Source organism: Salmo salar, chromosome ssa09, assembly GCF_905237065.1.
Source record: "Salmo salar chromosome ssa09, Ssal_v3.1, whole genome shotgun sequence".
Lineage (NCBI taxonomy): Eukaryota > Metazoa > Chordata > Actinopteri > Salmoniformes > Salmonidae > Salmo > Salmo salar.
In genome coordinates this window covers 143,857,963-143,875,261 of record NC_059450.1, presented here as the reverse complement: position 1 = coordinate 143,875,261, position 17,299 = coordinate 143,857,963, and the positions used below count along the sequence as shown (strand labels likewise).

Below are 17,299 nucleotides of genomic sequence, written 5' to 3'. Positions count from 1 at the left end.
CAAGCCCTTGATGTGTCCCACAGCAGTGCAGTCCCGCTGGCAGGGAATAGGAGAGATATCCTCGTACCGACTGAGAGTCCATTATCCGTCTGGGACTGAACCACTTGATGTGCACCTTTCATCCCCAAAATCATCTCCCATGGAAACAATAACCAGCCTATATACAGTATCCTTTCATCCCCAAAATCATCTCCCATGGAAACAATAACCAGCCTATATACAGTATCCTTTCATCCCCAAAATCATCTCCCATGGAAACAATAACCAGCCTATATACAGTATCCTTTCATCCTCAAAATCATCTCCCATGGAAACAATAACCAGCCTATATACAGTATCCTTTCATCCTCAAAATCATCTCCCATGGAAACAATAACCAGCCTATATACAGTATCCTTTCATCCTCAAAATCATCTCCCATGGAAACAATAACCAGCCTATATACAGTATCCTTTCATCCCCAAAATCATCTCCCATGGAAACAATAACCAGCCTATATACAGTATCCTTTCATCCTCAAAATCATCTCCCATGGAAACAATAACCAGCCTATATACAGTATCCTTTCATCCTCAAAATCATCTCCCATGGAAACAATAACCAGCCTATATACAGTATCCTTTCATCCCCAAAATCATCTCCCATGGAAACAATAACCAGCCTATATACAGTATCCTTTCATCCCCAAAATCATCTCCCATGGAAACAATAACCAGCCTATATACAGTATCCTTTCATCCCCAAAATCATCTCCCATGGAAACAATAACCAGCCTATATACATTATCCTTTCAACCCCAAAATCATCTCCCATGGAAACAATAACCAGCCTATATACAGTATCCTTTCATCCCCAAAATCATCTCCCATGGAAACAATAACCAGCCTATATACAGTATCCTTTCATCCCCAAAATCATCTCCCATGGAAACAATAACCAGCCTATATACAGTATCCTTTCATCACCAAAATCATCTCCCATGGAAACAATAACCAGCCTATATACAGCCTCCGTCCCTGGGCATTTTGAACACATCAGGAGGGGGCAGCATACAGTCATGAATAAACAGATGACATGGGGTGACCTCTGCATGTTATTCATGCATGGTAATTGCACCCACAGAGAATGATAGAGGCCTTTATTGGCCAAAAGGCTGTATAAGCATAGGCAGCGCCATTGAGGGCTTCCACAATTTTAATGTAGTCTACTGGGTGGGACTTCCAACTTCATTAACCAATCCATCCTGGTGACCTGTTGGAGTCATGTCCAACTGAGACATAAGCAGGGATCAGCCAATCGTGAAGAAAATGGACTACTTCAAAATGGAGATAGCATGGTCAGCGCCCTTGAGGCTGTCACAGAAGCTATAATGGCACAGATAGAATGAGTCCTCTATCTATCGCTATTCTTGCGCCTCTCACAATACATACGGTAAAACCAGTGTCAGCAGGTTTCATACATATGAAAAGGCTGCCTGGCTTCTCTTCCATTTTAATGGGATTGCAAAGAATTGTCAGATAAAAACCATTGATTGAAAATTTAGGATTTCTGTGGTTCTACCACCGGTTACGAAAGGAGACATAATTTACAGACAGATCTAATCTAATAAACTGCTCTTTGGAATACAATCTCTCCAATCCACATGGCTTCAGTCAGTCACATCACACCAAAACCATGCAAATTGTGCAAAGAAATATGCAACACCAAACATAAGATATGTTGACATTTATTTATTGTGCAGGGACTTTTATATACAGATACATTTTATACACCTAATTTACATACATTGTGAAATAAATGAATAAGCTAGTGTTCCAACACTCATCTTGTTTTTAATGTTGACCTTGGAAGTACTAACATAACAGAATTAGAAAAAGGAGCACAATGATAAGTGAGCGGTGACAAAAGGTACACTATAGTATTATACAATACAATCTAGTCTAATTTCAGATAGTGTTTCTATATTTTACAAGTTTTATTTTGTTATAGGTCAAATAACTATTGCACTAAATACTTCTGACAAACACAATTCATTCATTTTTTAAAACATAAAAACCACAACTATTCTCAGACTTGTGTTCTCTAATACAATCAATAATCAATAATGAGCAACTGCTCCTCAGTAGTGTCCATGACAGTGTATACAAACAATAGATCACATTACTTAAGTGTCCAGGGCCAAACAGAGCAAAAAGTGGAAGAACAGAATCCTAAAAGCACTGGAGTCATCCTCTCTATGTTATCCCTGTCCCAGGGCAGTGACTAAGGGAGACATACTGACCTGCTCTCAGCTACTCAGTGGAAAGGGCCTGACAGTGACAACTAATCTACTACTAGCTAGCTTATATATTGATAGACACTGATACAGGCTAGTGACATGCCTTACAAACACTTAACAGGTACAGAATTCAGCCCTCTTTACCATGAAGTAGCACACGTCTAGTATGTTACAATAACTAAGAGTTCAGCACTAAACCGCTGCAGGCAGATATGACCCTGGTTATTCCTCTAAGCTATTAAAACATGCAGTGTGTGATGAGGTGGTTAAAAGCTGGGGTTGACTAACAGATGGACAACCGAGGCCTTGAGATGCTGTATTTTATAGGTCACTTTTTCATGACCAGAAGTCTATTTTCACCATTGGCTCTTTTTGTTGGCCAAGCACTAGTCAGATATAGCCAGGCCCCTACGTTAAACAACCCACAGCAGTGTGTGCTGCTATATAAGCCTATGGAAGCCATTCTACCAACACCACATACAGGAAAGTCTGATTATTGCACACAAGCACTGAACTTGCAAATGTTCATGAAAATGTATGGGAAACAACTCCAGTATACCCTGAAATCAGTGGTAGTTCACTACGACGTGGCACATGAATCTACACTTATTTAACGGAAGACTACAAAACACTCTACTTGGGCTCTCGGATGGCTAGTGTCAAGAAGCTCATTTGGGCTGGAGTAGAAAGGCTGAGGAGTGTACAGGGTATTGACATGGTAGAAAACAAACATCAGGAGACTACTATACCAGGTTCCCGACAGTGATTTCATGACCTTTAGACACCAGTAGAAAAAGAGGTGTTACTGTTTGGAGGAGCATGGCCCCATGACTCAACCATAATTGCACTGAGGAAGAAATTAGATGTATTTCTGTGTGGAATCGTCCTAACCTCCTACTGTGAAGAAACATGTACTTACATCCCATCATACGAACACTTCCTGCCAGACATGGTTTCTGCTAAAACACAAAAATAGTGACAAACAGATGAAATCCCAGCAACAGAACAAACAATGGGTTGTTGTCAGAGCTCATTCAGTTTGAGTACAAAGCTAAAGGAGAGTTGTACAGTAGAAGTATAGAAAAACACACTTTGCAATCACTAGTAAGTAAGCATTTCCTCAGTTACATAAAACGCCATACACTAATGACAAGACATTCTCTAAGGAAGGCCAAAAAGAGTGCAAGTCCGATAGGAAAGGGAGAATGAGAGTGAGAGAGGAGTAAGCTGGAGCTGCTGTGATGGGTTAGTGTTGGTGGGGAGGAGATCTCAGGGGGACTGGGACCCTGACCTGTACTGCTTGAAGCTTCCCAGCAGACTCTGGACCCCCATCCTGACCCGGCGGGCCACGGAGTCAGCAGGGGGAGTGGGCAGGCAGGAGCCCAGGCTGGGAGGCCTCGCGTCCAGACACTTCTGGTAGCGCAGCTGTGGACAGTACACAGACATACAACAAGACTCCATCAGTAAAGACACTAAAACACATCAATACTATTCAAGGAAACATTGACAGGCATTCATGAAATGTTCTATATTATAGACAACATATCATCCTCCAGGCAGTCTCTCTAGACCACTTGTTAACCTTTTGGGGCTAGGGGGCAGTATTTTCACGGCTGGATAAAAAAACGTACCCGATTTAATCTGGTTACTAATCCTACCCAGTAACTAGAATATGCATATACTTATTATATATGGATAGAAAACACCCTAAAGTTTCTAAAACTGTTTGAATGGTGTCTGTGAGTATAACAGAACTCATTTGGCAGGCAAAACCCTGAGACCTTTTCTGACAGGAAGTGGATACCTGATGTGTTGAATTACCTTTAAGCCAATGCCATTGAAACACACATGGGCTGATTAATGTTTTGGCACTTCCTATTGCTTCCACTAGATGTCACCAGCCTTTACAAAGTGTTTTGAATCTTCTACTATGAGATCTGACCGAACAAGAGCCTTGGAACGGTGATGGCCGATTAGACTCTGGCGCGCGAGGTCATGTTGGGTACCCTCGTTCCAAAACGTTTTAAAAGAGAATGCATTCGTCCACCTTGAATATTATTCATGTTCTGGTTAAAAAAGGCACTAATGATTTATGCTATACAACGTTTGACATGTTTGAACGAACGTAAATATATTTTTTCCCCTCGTTCATGAAGTGAAGTCCGGCGGGCTTAGATCATGTGCTAACAACACGGAGCTTTTTGGACATAAATGATGAGCTTTTTTGAACAAAACTACATTCGTTATGGACCTGGGATTCCTGGAAGTGACATCTGATGAAGAGAATCAAAGGTAATGGATTATTTACATAGTATTTTCGATTTTAGATCTCTCCAACATGGCCGTTTGTCTGTATCGCAAAGCGTATTTTTCTGGGCGCAGTGCTCAGATTATTGCAAAGTGTGATTTCCCAGTAAGGTTATTTTTAAATCTGGCAAGTCGATTGCGTTCAAGAGATGTAAATCTATAATTCTTTAAATGACAATATAATATTTTACCAATGTTTTCTAATTATTTAATTTGTGGTGCTGACTTGACTGCCGGTTATTGAAGGGAAACGATTTCCTGAACATCAACGCCATAGTAAAACGCTGTTTTTGGATATAAATATGAACTTGATAGAACTAAAAATGCATGCATTGTCTAACAATGTCCTAGGAGTGTCATCTGATGGAGATTGTAAAAGGTTAGTGCATCATTTTAGCTGGTTTTATGGTTTTGGTGACGCCTGTCTTTGAATTGACAAAACATTACACACAGCTATTGTCAATGTACTCTCCTAACATAATCTAACTTTATGCTTTCGCCGTAAAACCTTTTTGAAATCGGACAACGTGGTTAGATTAAGGAGATGTTTATCTTTCAAAGGGTGTAAGATAGTTGTATGTTTGAAAAATTTGAATTTTGACATTTATTTGGTTTCAAATTTGCCGCTCTTGAAATGCACCTGCTGTTGATAGGGTGCACCACTGGTGGCACGCTAGCGTCCCACATAGCCCCAAGAGGTTAATCCATAATGGAGTCCACTGTCCAGTCTGGTGACCCACCATGCAGGCGGCCTGCACCGCCTCACTCAGGCTGGCAGCGTTGGGCTCACACCAGAACATGTGACAGATGAAGTCCCCGGGGCCCTCGACCATGATGAAGGCAAAGGTGTGGACGTCCTTCCCCACACCCATGAAAGACAGGAACCGCACCCGGCACTCTGACAAAACCGCCTCAGTCTGGGGAAGACAAGGGGACACATCACGGTCAGGAGAGAGCCATACTGACATGACTCCTACTAACGGTCAGTGTAACGGAGATGACGGTGTGGATGGGTTAGTTAGTAACTACCTCTCTGGTGAGGATGGTGAGAGTGGCAGGGGCCACGTTGACCGAGACGGGGGTCCAATCCTGCTTCCTTGTGCTGTTCATTGCAGCCGCCAAAGCATCATTGATTGTTTCCACACCTAGGAGACGAGAACGTTCTACTGTTAACGGTATCCTCAAGGTAAACTGCATGGGAGGAGCCATCTAGCCATGTATGCAGTGACGCAAAATACAGTCCCACACAGAGCACTGCCAGATGTTTTACTGCACAGATAGACATGACCAAAAGTATGTGGACACCTGCTCATCAAACATCTTATTCCAAAATTATGGACATTAATATGAAGTTGGTGCCCCTTTGCTGCTATAACAGCCTCCACTCTTCTGGGAAGGCTTTCCACTAGATGTTGGAACATTACTACGGGGACTTGCTTCCATCAGGCCTGGCTCGCAGTCAGCGTTCCAATTCATCCCAAAGATGTTCAATGGGGTTGAGGTCAGGGCTCTGTGCAGGCCAGCTAAGTTCTTCCACACTGATCTCGACAAACCATTTCTGTATGGACCTCGCTTTGTGCACGGGTCATTGTCATGTTGAAACAGGGAAGGGCCTTCCCCAAACTGTTGCCACAAAGTTGGAAGCACAGAATCGTCTAGAATGTCATTGTATGCGGTAGCATTAAGATTTCTCTTCACTGGAACTAAGGGGCCTAACCCAAAACATGAAAAACTGCCCCATACCATTATTCCTTCTCCACCCAACTTTACAGGTGGCACTATGCATTGGGGCAGGTAGCGTTCCCCTTGCATTCGCTAAACCCAGATTCGTCCGTCAGACTGCCAGATGGTGAAGAGCGATTCCTCATTCTAGAGAACACGTTTCCACTGCTCCAGAGTCCAATGGCAGCGAGCTTTACACCACTCCAGCCGACGTTTGGCGATCTTAGGATGGTGTGCGGCAGCTCGGCCATGAAAACCCATTTCATTAAGCTCCCGACTAACAGTTACTGCGCTGACGTTGCTTCCAGAGGCAGTTTGGAACTCAGTAGTGAGTGTTGCAACAAAGGACAGATGATTTTTACACGCTTTAGCACTTGGCAGCCATGTTCTGTGAGCTTGTGTGGCCTACCACGTCGCGATTGAGCCGTTGTTGCTCCTAGACGTTTCCACTTCAAAATAAAAGCACTTAAAGCTGACCGGGGCAGCTCTAGCAGGGCAGAAATTTGACAAACTGACTTGTTGGAAAGGTGGCATCCTATGACGGTGCCACGTTGAAAGTCACTGAGTTCTTCAGTAAGGCCATTCTACTGCCAATGTTTGTCTATGGAGATTTCATGGCTGTGTGCTCGATTATATACTCCTATCAGCAACGGGTGTAGCTGGAATCCATACATTTGAAGGGGTGTCCACATACTTTTGTACATATAGTGTATTTACCTAACTACTAAGTAAATAAAAGATTTTCTTACCCATGCGTCCCTTACCTACAGGCTTGGACACAGGTACGTTACCAAGGTAATACACAAGGAAACGTTGGAAATTCTCATTTTTTGGAACGGGAAACTCTGCAGAGGAAGAAGGTGTGCAGGGAGTTAGTGTCTAGTGTTGTACGTCTGTTATAAAATTAACTCTATAACCCTATCACAGGGGTTACCTTGAGCAGGAATCTCCATGGGTTTGCACTGGTCATAATTGTACCTGCTCAGAAATGGCTTGGACAGCTTCCTTTCTGTCATTATCTGAATGTGTGTGTGTGGGGGGGGAGGGGAGAGGGAGAGAGACATGTTCAAGTCATCGTGAAATTAGTCATTCCACAGCAAATAGTATATTAGACACACCTACTCATTCCAGGGTTTTTCTATATTTTTACATCCTGGAATAATAGTGAAGACATCAAAACTATGAAATAACACATACGGAATCATGTAGTAACCAAAAAGTGTTAAATCAAAATAGATGTTATATTTGAGATTCTTCGAATGGCCACCCTTTGCCTTGATGACAGCTGTGCACACTCTTGGCATTCTCTCAACCAGCTTCATAAGGTAGTCACCTGGAATGCATTTCAATTAACAGGTGTGCCTTGTTCAAAGTTAATTTGTGGAATTTCTTTCCTTCTTAATGCGTTTGAGACAATCAGTTGTGTTGTGATTAGGTAGGACTATCTTCCGTATACCACCCCTATCTGGTAAAAGACCAAGTCCATATTATGGCAAGAAAAGCTCAAATAAGCAAAGAGAAACAGTCCATTACTTTAAGACATGAAGGAAGCAAAACACAGTCCCACACAGAGCACTGCCAGATGTTTTACTGCACAGTTTCTTCAAATGCAGTTGCAAAAACCATCAAGCGCTATGGTGAAACTCGCTCTCATTAGGACCGCCACAGGAAAGGAAGACCCAGAGTCACCTCTGCTGCAGAGGATAAGTTCATTAGAGTTACCAGCCTCAGAAATTGCAGCCCAAATAAATGCTTCACAGAGTTCAAATAACAGACATCTCAACATCAAGTGTTCAGAGGAGACTGCGTGAATCAGGCCTTCATGGTCGAATTGCTGCAAAGAAACCACTACTAAAGAACACCAATAAGAGGAAGAGACTTGCTTGGGCCAAGAAACACGAGCAATGGACATTAGACCGGTGGAAATCTGTCCTTTGTTCTGGAATCCAAATTGGAGATTTTTGGTTCCAACCGCCATGTCTTTGAGACGCAATGACCCAACATACCTCCAGGCTGTGTAAGGGCTATTTTACCAAGAAGGGGAGTGATGGAGTGCTGCATCAGATGACCTGGCCTCCACAATCACCTGACCTCAACCCAATTGAGAAGGTTTGGGATGAGTCGGACCGCAGAGTGAAGGGAAAGAAGCCAACAAGTGCTCAGCATATGTGGGAACTCCTTCAAGACTGTTGAAAAAGCATTCCAGGTGAAGCTGGTTGAGAGAAAGCCAAGAGTGTGCAAAGCTGTCATCAAGGCAAAGGGTGGCTATTTGAAGAATGTCAAATATATTTTGATTTTTTAAACACTTTTTTAGTTATTACAGTTATTACATGATAGTTTTGATGTCTTCACTATTATTTTACAATGTAGAAAGTAGTAAAAATAAAGAAAAACCCTTGAATGAGTAGGTGGTTCTAAAACTTTGGACCAGTAGTGTATGTGACATAGAAGTATCACCCTGGAACACATCTCATGCAGACTGGTGGCGATGTTCTTGGCAGGTGAGTCACAGCGAAACACGTGACACTTGAGGACCTGGGTCAGGTTGTCTCGCGCTACATAAGCAAAGTCTCTGTTGTAACAAACACAGAAAAGTACACCATTTACATACTGGTACATGAACCAAATGCATTTCTCTAAATTGAATGATAGCAACAGACAAGAAAAACTTTTTAAAAAACTACAATTATTGCAATGAATCATGTTAGATATGACAACACAATCAATTAAACTATATGTAGGAGAAACACCATGGGACATGAGAGCATAAAGACCAAAGAGAAATGTGTACAATACCTTTCCCTGTATAGGGCAGCAAAATGCAGCATGAAAATAAATAATGATCAGTTAAATCACAGTTATTACAAAAACACTAGTCGAAAATGAAAATCTGATATTAAGTGAATGCCAATGCCTTGAAAGTAAATGTAATTGCAATACCATGGACAACCCACCAGAGGGCAGTAGTGTCTCAGGGTTGCAGTATTTGAGCATGCCATTGGACTAATAGGCTGCATTTACAAAAGCTGCCCCTATTCACACCTGTTTTGAACTAATTGGTCTTTTGACTAATCAGCTCAGCTCTAAAAAGATCTGATGTGATTGGTCAAAAGACCAATTAGTGGAAAAAAGATGAGAACTTGGCTGTCTGTGTACATGCAGCCTTAAATGACTCAGTTTTTAATGGGCAAATACATGGAAAACAGGCCCACATCCAGAGGTCTAGGATGGGAAAACTCGACCCTAAGGCATGAACATTAACATGTTTTAGTAATACTTAAAGTGGCAATATGTAACGTATTTGGTGGATTCAATCAAATTCACATAGAAAAGAGTTATAGATCTCATTCGGATTGAAAGCAAGTCTAAGAAGCAGCAGATCTATTGTATTTGCTAAATTTCTATGCTTCCTGTGCTTCGTTTTTGCATCTTTTACTTTCGGTTTTGTACCCCAGTTTCAAACAGCTGAAAACACAATACTTTTAGTTATGGAAAATATATTTCACTGCGGTTTAGATGGTACAATGATTCTCTACACCAGTGGTTCCCAAACGTTTTATAGTCCCGTACCCCTTCAAACATTCAACCTCCAGCTGCGTACCCCTCTAGCACCAGGGTCAGTGCACTCTTAAATGTTGTTTTTTGCCATCATTGTAAGCCTGCCACACACACACACACACACACACACACACACTATACGACACATTATTAAACATAAGAATGAGTGAGAGTTTTTGTCACAACCCGGCTCGTGGGAAGTGACAAAGAGCTCTTATAGGACCAGGGCACAAACAAAATAATAATCAATAATTTTGCTCTTTATTTAGCCATCTTACATATAAAGTCTTATTTGTGCATTAAAAATGGTGAATAACTCATCACAGGTTAATGAGAATGGTGTGCTTGAAAGGATGCACATAACTCTGCAATGTTGGGTTGTATTGGAGAGAGTCTGTCTGAAATCATTTTCCACACACAGTCTGTGCCTGTATTTAGTTTTCATGCTATTGAGGGCCGAGAATCCACTCTCACATAGGTACGTGGTTACAGAGGGCATCAGTGTCTTAACAGCACAATTTGCCAAGGCAAGAAACTCTGAGCGCAGCCTTATCCAGAAATCTGGCAGTGGCTTCTGATTAAATTACATTTTCACAGAACCGCTTGTTTCAATGAGGCTCTCTTGTTCAGATATCGGTAAGTGGACTGGAGGCAGGGCATGAAGGGGATAATGAATCCAGTAGTTTGTGTCATCCGTTTCAGGAAAGTACCTGAGTAATTGCGCACCCAACTCACTCAGGTGCTTCGCTGTATCACATTTGACATTGTCTGGTAAGCTTGAGTTCATATGATTTTTTGTGTGCAAATAATGATGGAAAGACCTGTGTGATGTCTTTGCTAATGCAGATAGAGAAGAGCTCCAACTTCTTAATCAAAGCCTCAATTTTGTCCCTCACATTGAATATTGTTGCGGAGAGTCCCTGTAAACCTAGATTCAGATCATTCAGACGAGGAAAAACATCACCCAGACAGGCCAGTCATGTGAGAAACTCGTCGTCATGCAAGCGGTCAGACAAGTGAAAATTATGGTCAGTAAAGAAAACTTTAAGCTCACCTCTCAATTCTATTTTTTTTCTCAATACTTTGCCCCTTGATAACCAGCGCACTTCTGTATGGTTTAAAAGCGTTACATGGTCGCTGCCCATATCATTGTATAGCGCAGAAAATACACGAGAGTTCAGGGGCCTTGCTTTAACAAAGTGAACCATTTTCACTGTAGTGTCCAAAACGTCTTTCAAGCTGTCAGGCATTCCCTTGGCAGCAAGAGCCTCTCGGTGGATGCTGCAGTGGACCCAAGTGGCGTCGGGAGCAACTGCTTGCATGCGCGTTACCACTCCACTATGTCTCCCTGTCATGTCTTTTGCGCCTTCAGTACAGATACTAACATGAGCAGCAGCTACGTTTGGCTACATACGGACCGTTAGTGGAAATTCTGCGAGAGAATAACAGTTAATGTGATTGGATGTTAATTATTTGACTAGGCTACCTGTATTTGACATTGTGTTATTTCGCTCAACACTAGATGGTTTACTTTTATTTTTGCCAGTGAAACGAGGCTACTCAGGCAAGATAAAAACCTCACCCAAATGTATAACCCCGTTGGAAAATATAAATGGACCATTTGAAAATATGAAAAAAATTAAATAAAGATATATCTTTAAAAAAAAATGTGAATCACACTTTTATTTGGTGTACCCCGACGGCATTACAATACCTGCTCTACACTATACTTGCTTGTTATGTCACAAACTGAAATTAGGCAAACTATTCGAATTTTAGCAACAATGAGCCATTTCTGAATCTTTAAGAAAATGGAACAAATTACCAGCTATTATGTAATTCCCAGTGCCTAATATATCTTAATTAGGTGTGGATGGTCATGAAGTAATAGTAAGGTGACTGCTAAGACTAGACAGACAATTAACTAATAAAAAGCGCTAAATAAACACTATATAAAATAGTATAATTTCTAGAGTTAAAACAGCATTTTCTGTTCCTGTAAAAGTAGCTACACCACTTAACTGACTGCCACAGTAGTGCAGATGTGGTGCCAAACAGCGCCTGATTGTTCTAGTGGACACTGACCTGCCGTTGTCTCGGCCCACGCCCCACACGCGGATGCTGGCGATGGGTTGGGAGTGCAGCAGAGTCTGTCCCAGTGGGTCGATCAGATTCATAGTGTCATTCTGCAGGACCATCAGCATGTCCTTACCCTGGTAACACAACACAAACATATCACTATCCTCCTGAAGCACCACCATGCACAGCAAATTGAATGGCATAGCGATCAATCAAATTACATTTCAATGTACCCATCTGTGCTACAACTAATAATACTCTAGCAAACAACTGTTAGACTTGATCCTGGTTTAGATGAAGAGACATTCCCAAGCAGTGGTCCATATGGACGACTATAATTACTCTGATATTCAACATTATTCAACACAGAGCAGCTGCAGGGAATGTGAGAGGTAATTGCTTCAGTTGCTGGATAAAAAAAGACAAAGGTAAACAGAGGGTCTCGCCCAGACATCAACCCCACTAGGCTCTTCCCCCAGACAGGAAGAGCCCACCCCAGTCCCTTCCTGTAGTCCTGCTCCTTAGACTAACCTCTCCCCAAATGCCAGCAGTGTCGTGGAGGTTGTGTTTGTGGTAGGACAGCTGTCTGATGCAGTTGTTGACAGCCACGCTGCTCTTTCCCGGTGCCATGTCCTCTTCAGACATCTCCACCCAGCCCAGAGAGCGCACAGCAAAATACTGCCATAGCAATAGAGGCCGGAGAGAACACAGGACGGGCCAGAGAGAGGGAAAGAGCGACAAACGCAGTCCAATTAGGAAAGGGAAGAGCAGTTGTACGTTAACAGGGAAGGGACAGACAGATGACTAGTCTTCCTGCCTCAGCGTTTTAGTGAGAGTAAATGTGAATTTCAAATTTACCTTAGCCTCCAGGTCAGTGCCATGGGGATCAAGTTTCTCTTCTTCCTCGGATTGGGAACAGCTACAAGACAGTTAAAAGACAGTTAGCAGTCCGTTATCATTTGAGAAAGAACGAGAGAGAGAGAGAGAGAGAGAGAGGAGGGTTTAAGAGACTGTTTTGGCTGAGAATGAGATGGCTTATCACATAACTTACTACCACATGACTTACTTGAGGTTGATGGATGCATAGCGCAGGGTTGCCCCTTCAAATTCCTTCAGGCTCTGGTCAGATGCCACCTCTCCCTCCTGCAATCACCAAGACGACAATGAATTAGTCAATTCATCAACACCAAGTTGATCAAAATCCTAATGTGCTGCCTTCTAAACTGTTTCTAAAACTGAAATATTGAGGGTTGAAGCTATGAAATGTCAAGTGCTTCTGCTTCCATGTCAACTATTTCCCACATAATAATGATTTATCCGCAGAGTCTGTTGGGAGGGTTTACATTGAGTATGTTTCAAATTATGTTTTCCAATTAATAATCGGAGACATAAAAAACACTTTCTCCATACACATGAAAATAATGATTCTCTTTTCACTGTGTTGTCAGTGTTAAAGGATATCCTGAATGTGAGGCCTTGGTCATGTCCTGATTCTCATTCGTACTTACTAATATTCATGCTGTCCCTTACCTTCCACAGCTCTCCATCACTAGTCCCTTCATCTGGGTTAGAGAGGTGGCCCCATGTTTCCTAGTAGAGTCAGACAAAAACATGACATTTTTTCTCCAAATATTCTAAATTGGCAGAGCATATATCAAGTCTTCTCAGAACATATACAGTACATTTGGAAAGTATTCAGACCCCTTGACTTTTCCAAATTTTGTTTCGTTACAGCCTTATTCTAAAATTGATTAAATTAATTTGTTTCTTTATCAATCTACACACAATACCCCATAAGACATTTTAGCTAATTTATACAAAATAGAAAACAGAAATACCTTATTTACATAAGTATTCAGGCCCTTCGCTATGATACTCGAAATTGAGCTCAGATCTATCCTGTTTTCATCGATCATCCTTGAGATGTTTCTACAACTTGCTTGGAGTCCACCTGTGGTGAATTCAATTCATTGGACATGATTTGGAAAGGCACACACCTGTATATATATATATAAGGTCCCACAGTTGACAGTGCATGTCAGAGCAAAAACCAAGCCATGAGGTCGAAGGAATTGTCCATATAGCTCCGAGACAGGATTGTGTTGAGGCACAGATCTGGGGAAGGGTACCAAAACATGTCTGCAGCATTGATGGTCCCCAAAAGCACAGTGGCCTCCATCATTCTTAAAACAGAAGAAGTCTGGAACCACCAAGAATCTTTCCAGAGCTGGCCGCCCAGCCAAACTGAGTAATCGGGGGAGAAGGGCCTTGGTCAGTTCCTCTCTGGAGATGGAACACCTTCCAGAAGGACAACCATCTCTGCAGCACTCCACCAATGAGGCCTTTATGGTAAAGCGGCCAGACGGAAGCCACTCCTCAGTAAAAAGGCACATGACAGCCCACTTGGAGTTTGCCAAAAGGCACCTAAAGGACCCTCAGACCATGAGAAACAAGAGTTCTCTGGTCTGATGAAACCAAGATTGAACTCTTTGGCTTGAATACCAAGCATCACATCTGGAGGAAACCTGGCACCATCCCTACTGTGAAGCATGGTGGTAGCAGCATCATGCTGTGGGGATGTTTTTCAGCGCCAGAGACTGGAAGACTAGTCAGGTTTGAGGGAAATATGAACTGAGCAAAGTACTGAGAGATCCTTGATGAAAACCTGCTTCAGAGCGCTCAGGACCTCAAACATGTGCGAAGGTTCACCTTCCAACAGGACAATGACTAAGCACACAACCAAGACAATGCAGGAGGGGCTTGGGGACAAGTCTCTGAATATCCTTGAGTGGCCCAGCCAGAGACCGGACTTGAACCCGATCGAACATCTCTGGAGACCTGAAAATAGCTGTGCAGCGACACTCCCCATCCAACCTGACAGAGCTTGAGAGGATCTGCAGAGATGAATGGGAGAAACTCCCCAAATACAAGTGTGCCAAGCTTGGAGCGGCATACTCAAGACGACTCAAGGCTGTAATCGCTGCCAAAGGTGCTTCAACAAAGTACTGAGTAAAAGGTCTGAAAACTTATGTAAATGTTTCAGTTTTTTATGTATGCATTTGCAAAAAATAATGTTAAAATATTTTTGTTTTGTCATTATGGGGTATTATGTGTAGGTTGAGGAAAATGTAACGTAACAAAATTTGGAAAAAGTCAAGGGGTCTGAATGTTTCCCGAAAGCACCGTATGTCACAAATCATCCCTAAGTCCTATGGGTTAGATCTCACCTCTGGCTCTTCCTCACAGGGTGTTGTCTCCAGGGACATACTGGAGGACATCATGGAGTCTCCCACCTTGTCCAGAGGGGAGGGGGGCTCCCACTGAGTAGTGCCAGTTGGGATGTGCCAGTAATAGGTACCTGAGGTGTCTCGAACCCGCATCCACCCAGAGGGTAGGTCTGTGTCTGCCTCAAAGGCCTCCGAGTCCCAGAAGGACTCTGTGTGGAGAGAAGGGGAGGGTTAGAATGAGGAGTCTTAACGTCACTTGCAACCTGAGAAGCACTTGTTATGTTAGACAATAATCATTATTGTTACAACAAAACAGTCACACAACTGATTTCAACAAACACGCCCTTACCTTTGTTTTCATTTGGAGGGCTTTCAACAGTGCTTTCCTGAGACAGTGCTGACCAGTTGGTTTCTTCATCACTTGGTGTTCCATTCACATTAGAGAACAGCAGACAGGGATTTCTAGCCACCCCACTTCCCTCTCTTTCAGCCTCCGCATTCCTCTGCTCGGACTCCCTCTCTTCCTCTATAAGACTGCAGGCCTCTTCATCTGCCTCAGATGAATCTTCCTTCTCTTTGTTGTCTTCTTCGCCCTCACCATCTTTATCCTCTGCAGACACCAGGGTGTTGATGAGTAGTGGCTCTTTCAGGATGGTATTGGACTCTTCTTCCTTCAGGCCCAGGGTCTTGGCGGTCTTGGGAGATTTGGTCTGCTCCTCCTCGTTGGTGTTATGAGGGGAGAAGTCCTCCTGGTTCCCATTCTGGTCCTGGTCCTGATGTTTCTCAGCTACTTTCCTCAGTTGGTTCTTGCCCTCCTTGACCCACTTAGCATTGTTGCCGTCTGTGGATTCTTGGTCACTCCAAAGGCCGCTGTCATTCAATTTGTTTTTCAGCACTTCATCTTGATGTTGGTTGTTGGCTACATGATAAGATACGTCATCATCATCATGGCCACCCATGGTACTATACAGCAGCTCTGAAGGGAATCGAGGAGGGTATGGTTAGAGAGAAAATGGATAGCTAAGATATGCCTTTGCCCATCTGATCACTCGAATGTTTAGTTACGAGTCAGTTTGAGACAAGTGACCTGGCTGGCTAGCCAACTGTTTGACATTGTAACGTTAACGTTAGTAAGTTAACAAGGTAAAGGTAATGTTAGCAAGCTAGCTCGCTACCCGGCCTAACTAGCGTTGACTCATTAAAGCGAAATTTAAAAAAAATAGCTAGCTAGTAAGCTAGGTAGCTAACGTTCGCTAATGTTAACTGCGCCATTAGCTAGCTACATTGAGATATGACACATCGCTACGCTAGCTAACTTACTGGCTAATATTAGTTGGCTAGGCCTCTAGCTATCTCACTAGTTACTAATTTAGCAAGCAATCAATAACAATGTAAATGACATGATAATATCAAGAGCTAGATACTGCATTATTGCTAATTTAACATACCAGCTGTGGTTTAAGCTAACGTTAAATCAACTAAAAGGTAAGCTAGGAGGCTTCGTTAGCCTCCTTGCTAGCTAGGTGACCATCTGAAATAACAGGCATCATCCGCCATCAACCCATAATAATATGGCCATAATTGGTACACGAGCACAAAGAACAGCAATTCAACATGTGCACCATTAGCTACCAAATCTACTTACTTCTGCTGTATGTGTCCTTCGATAAAAAAAATATATTCTCGTTATTGTTACATATTTACACAATCATTTATGAAGGCGTAGATGGGTCGTTTATCTGGATTCCCAGCAGATGCTGATGCTGCGGTGTTGTGCAGAGTTGTGACAGACGATTTGGTGTTGGGGGGGGGTGTTGCCTCGTACGTATGGATCTCTGACTCAACCAGATTAGGATTATTATGAATTTTTAAAAGTCATTTGACCTTTATTTAACTAGCCAAGTCTGTTAAGAACAAATTCGTATTTACAATGACTTCCAAGCCCGGACGACGCTGGGCCAATTGTGCGCTGCCCTAATAACACTCCCAATCACGACCGGATGTGAAACAGCCTGGATTCGAACCAGGGACTGTAGTGACGCCTCTTGCACTGAGATACAGTGCCTTAGACCGCTTCGCCACTCGGGTGCTATGATCGCTGATCGGAGTTTACAGAATGCATTATCAA

General features: G+C 42.7%; 1 protein-coding gene across 8 annotated transcripts; it reads right to left on the bottom strand.

Annotated features, from left to right (window-relative positions):
• Positions 1 to 1,715: 1,715 nt before the first annotated feature.
• On the bottom strand, positions 1,716 to 17,120 carry LOC106613141 (amyloid beta precursor protein binding family B member 1). 8 transcript variants are annotated; one of them, XM_014215107.2, is made up of 17 exons: positions 16,817 to 17,120; positions 15,521 to 16,147; positions 15,172 to 15,380; positions 13,475 to 13,534; positions 13,011 to 13,087; positions 12,803 to 12,863; positions 12,476 to 12,622; positions 11,951 to 12,078; positions 9,104 to 9,109; positions 8,765 to 8,879; positions 7,242 to 7,326; positions 7,057 to 7,152; positions 5,615 to 5,730; positions 5,326 to 5,502; positions 3,570 to 3,703; positions 3,198 to 3,237; positions 1,716 to 3,053 (listed from the first exon to the last, which is right to left on the bottom strand). In XM_014215107.2, the coding sequence occupies exons 2-16, from the start codon at positions 16,128 to 16,130 to the stop codon at positions 3,204 to 3,206; spliced, it is 2,055 nt and encodes a 684-aa protein (XP_014070582.2). In that variant the 5' UTR covers positions 16,131 to 16,147; positions 16,817 to 17,120; the 3' UTR covers positions 1,716 to 3,053; positions 3,198 to 3,203. The 8 variants fall into 8 exon arrangements, with proteins under 8 accessions (XP_014070582.2, XP_014070584.2, XP_014070581.2 ...); XM_014215109.2 differs by having other exon boundaries at positions 3,198 to 3,234; XM_014215106.2 differs by having other exon boundaries at positions 1,716 to 3,237.
• Positions 17,121 to 17,299: the final 179 nt, after the last annotated feature.